This window comes from Nesoenas mayeri (genome assembly GCF_963082525.1).
Source record: "Nesoenas mayeri genome assembly, chromosome: 1".
Taxonomy (NCBI): Eukaryota; Metazoa; Chordata; class Aves; order Columbiformes; family Columbidae; genus Nesoenas; species Nesoenas mayeri.
Genome location: NC_137541.1, coordinates 60,396,170 through 60,400,463, shown reverse-complemented (window position 1 = coordinate 60,400,463; position 4,294 = coordinate 60,396,170). Strand labels below are relative to the sequence as shown.

General features: G+C 39.1%; 1 protein-coding gene across 1 annotated transcript; it reads right to left on the bottom strand.

Annotated features, from left to right (window-relative positions):
- Nucleotides 1-786: 786 nt before the first annotated feature.
- Nucleotides 787-2,187, bottom strand: CHRM2 (cholinergic receptor muscarinic 2; the record flags this gene model as incomplete). The annotated part of the gene is made up of 1 exon (XM_080350578.1): nucleotides 787-2,187. One exon carries the CDS (start codon nucleotides 2,185-2,187, stop codon nucleotides 787-789), a length of 1,401 nt encoding a protein of 466 aa, XP_080206704.1.
- Between the last annotated feature and the right edge of the window lie 2,107 nt (nucleotides 2,188-4,294).

Sequence of the window (4,294 nt, the reverse complement as noted above, 5' to 3'; positions counted from 1 at the left end):
GCTTTGGTTTACATAGATGCTGAAATAGTCTTGGTATGTAGCAATCTGGAAGAGACTGTCTTTTTTACTTTTATCTTGACGTGATGAAGGAATCACAGAACAAAATCCCATAGAAGGAGACAAGTGGCAAACTTCAAATGATATGCATCTTAGACAATGGTTACATGTTGACCATAAGTAAAATTTCAGAATTGATGCAGTTTTGGAAATGGTAGTGTCATACGCAACATAAGTTTTATCATGATTTACCTAACATTAAGCTTCTCACATGACAGTGACAATAAAACTTTAGACAATTTCGAGACTTAGAAAATTTATACCATGATTCATCTGGATTATGTACAGATCTTCCAAACTCCTATGCCTCTTCCACACAGTTATTGTTAAAATTCCACTATTTTTCCCTAGATGAAGACATATTAAACAGACACAGAAAAAAAAAAAAAAAAAAGGAACAAGTATTTCACATAAAATGAGAAAAAATTGTAGACTCTAAAGCCCTTCTGCAGAATACTCTCAGAAACTAAGGAATTGTGCCTCCAGTCCACACACTTGAATAATTTTTCAAATATCCTCGTGTCCTCAAGACTTATTTTCAATAATTTAAAAAAGTGTTTTTAACTGCAGTTCTCAGGGGTGGAGGTGATGCCCCATGTCAGTATTGGCACTAACATCCTGGATTGCACATTCCAAAGAAGATCATAAAGTGCTATGGTATGTTGTACTTTTTTGATTTAATTTTGAACTTCTTCACCCTTTTCACTATTATTTTTATTATTCTTATTTTTACCTCGTAGCTCCTATATTCTTGTAATGACACATAAGAAGGTGCTTAAAGGTCTTCTTAAAAGTAGCATTGCAGAGCGCATAACAAGCAGGGTTGACGGTGCTGTTGATATAACAGAGCCAATAACCTATGGTCCATACAGTGCCAGGGATGCAGGATGCGCAGAAGCTGTTGATGAGCACCATCACATTGTATGGGGTCCAGGTGATGATAAAGGCCAGGAGAATGGCTAAAATAGTCCTTGTCACTTTTTTCTCTCTAGAAGGAGGTGGTTTCTTTTTGGCTGGCTGTTTTGTCATCTTGACAATTTTCCGGGCTACACTATTCTGCTTCTCGTCCCCATTGGCACCTACAATCTCCACAGCAGTGTTGATGGGGGCACAGCAGTCTCCCTTTTGGGACTTGGTGACTATCCGGATGCATGTCAGCTTGGAGTTCTCCACTTTGAGATGGTCTTGGGAGGCAGAAGCCTGGCTAGCATCTTTGGCAGCTTCATCCTCTTTCATGTTGGAAGCGACCACGCTGACAGAGGTGGAGTCATTGGAGCTCTCCTTCTCCTCCCCTTGAACACAGTTTTCCATCGCAGTGTCTCCAGTGGTTTTTCCATTCTGAATTTTGCTGTGCTCCAACCCATCCCCACTGGTCGGGATGTTGTTATTGTTTGGTTTCACTATTTTGCCTTGGACAAGGCTCGGGGAAACTGTATCTTGGTTTTGAGCAGCTTCCTTTTTCCCTTTCTTTATCCGACTCTTACTGGCTTGAGAGATTTGCCAGTAAAGGACAGTCATGATGATAACAGGCAAATAGAAGGCTGCAATGGCAGTTCCAAAAGTGACGGCAGCATTGGAAAAAAACTGGATGTAGCAATCCCCATCTGGGACAGTCCTCCCTCCCACAATGAACTGCCAGAAGAGAATTGCAGGGGCCCACAGGATGAAGGAGAGCACCCATGCAGCTGCGATCATCATGCCTGCCATCTTAGTGGTCCGCTTGACAGGATATGTTAGAGGCTTGGTGACACAAAAGTATCTGTCAAAGCTGATAATGAGGAGGTTCATTACAGAGGCATTGCTGACCACGTAGTCAAGAGCCAGCCAGAGGTCACACACCACAGGCCCTAAGGGCCAGTAGCCTATCACAGTGTAGAGGGTATAGAGGTTCATAGAAAAGATGCCAATGATCAAGTCAGCGCAGGCCAAGCTGAACAGGAAATAGTTGTTGACAGTCTGTAGATGCCTGTTGACTTTGATTGACACCATGACCAGGATGTTCCCAATTATGGTGACAAGACTGAGAGACCCTGCTACCAGGACAATGAAGACCACCTCCACAGTTTTATAGGGGCTCTCCAGAGCCATCACATTTTCATTGGAAGAGTTTATGTATGTTGAGTTATTCATTTCTGTACAGCTAACAGGTTACTCAGTTATCACTTAAGCCTGCGGAGGAAAGAAAACAAAACAGATACGACCATGAAATTAGTTCCTTTGCCTTTAGGAAATGGATCACAGAAAAAACCTTTTTCAAAAGAGTTTAAATATAGAAGATGTGTACAGAAGGACCAGTTCAGCTTTGGCTAATTCAAACACCTTGCAACATATAATATCCACTTTGGTATAATATAACAATAGGATACTTCTAAATATGTGACAAAGACACAACATTTGAGCCCAGATCTAGATTTCTAAATGCTCAGATGCATTTTTCTCTTTGTCCTATTATAAAAATAATAGTGCCTTGAAAATTTTGGAACTGGACCCGCATATTAATTTATTTCTTACCAACAAGATAGTTCACATTGCTCATTTCAAACCCTATTCTCAATGAAAAAATCCAGTCCTAAGTGTATGCCATTCTTACAACCCAAGGTGAAGATGTGATTTACCAGGAGTCAAATCCCACAAAGGTGACTTATGTTTCCATATTTCCTTCATGGTCCACCTGTGTACGCTTCTGTGAGGGTTATGGAACAAGTTTGTGTCACGTCTCCCTCTAATTTTCTAACACTGCAGTTACTCTTTTTGTCAACGCTTGCAAAGATTTTGGCACTACATCAATCTAAAGTTATTAGTGTGCCAATAAACAAAAAAAGAGTAGGACTGTTGAAGTCAATAGAATTAGAAAACTTACCTCAGTTGAGCACCTGCCTATTAAAGTTAGATGTGTGCAATTTTTCAGTGAGATTAAATTGGGGTTTTTATATTCTCCTGACTAATTGTACCTGGAAAAAGGGTCATTGTTTGGTGGGGTTTTTTTAACATGATGAGATTATCTCTTGATGCTTACTTGCTTATATTTCCGACATTTTTTTCAAATCACACTATTTTTAACCTGTATCATATAAAGCTATGACAAAAGGCAGGATAACAAAACAAATAAGAATCTGTTCTGCTGATACACAGCAATTATTTTTGTGCTCTATATAGCCTAGTGGTGGTACTCAATAAATAATAATTAAACTACTAGCAATATATATTTGATAGAAGACTAAGAAAACAGAACATGCTTTTGCCTTAAGGATATATACAATCCTTTTGTGCATCCCCTGGAAGTCAACACAATCCACTGAAATTGTAGTCAGTCTCTGAGCACTCATTATTTATAAGCTATGCTCAAGGGATTATTGAGGCATGAAGGCCAGATGTGACAGAGAAGTTAGACTGTTTCTAATTGGAATATTCTCCTTTTTTTCCCCCACTCATAAGGAATCACTTATTCAAGACAAAGCTTCTAAAATGGGAGTGCAATCAAAGGAAGACAAAAAAATCAGTTATGCTTGGCTCTTCCATACATCAGGGATTAAGGAATCTTTCCTTAGCTTCTGTCACTGACCTGCTGATGCACAGATATATACAATCCATGTCACTTCAACAGAGCAATGCATTTTCACTGCCATTTCATCACTGCATTTTTTCTTTCAGATACAAAAGGAAGATGACGATTCAGAATGTCAGCACAACAGCAAAAACCCTTCTGACCTCTAAGAAAAATACGCAAGCCTGTCTCTGTGGAAAAGTAAAAGTGCTATACCAGGGTAAAGGTTTTCTGACTGAAGAAACTTTGTAATCTTACAAATATCTACTTGAAGAAATACAACTGTCAGAAGGTGGGGCTCATGCATTTGACTTTGCTTTCAAAAACAGCTAAAATTTGTTTGCCAATTTCATGTTGAAGTGAACACATGGATAAGTAGAGGAACATAAGGCTAGACAGACATTTTTTTCCTACTATCTATTCACAGGTACATCCCTAAAATCCTTGGGATCAGGTTCAAGAGAACAAAACTGTGAGGAAGAATGTTTTAATTAAATATGTACTTTGTACAGTAAGAGTAGGCTGAGAAGAACAGAACAGAATTTATGCTCGGTGCAAAAGATAGACAGGAGAATAGCCCAGACATCTTTAATATATAGGGCTGTCATTTCAGCAATTCACTGTGTGTTTTTTTACCTAAAGCCCCACAGCTGAGCAGCTGGCTACACAGCTAGATGTGTAAGATATCAATTT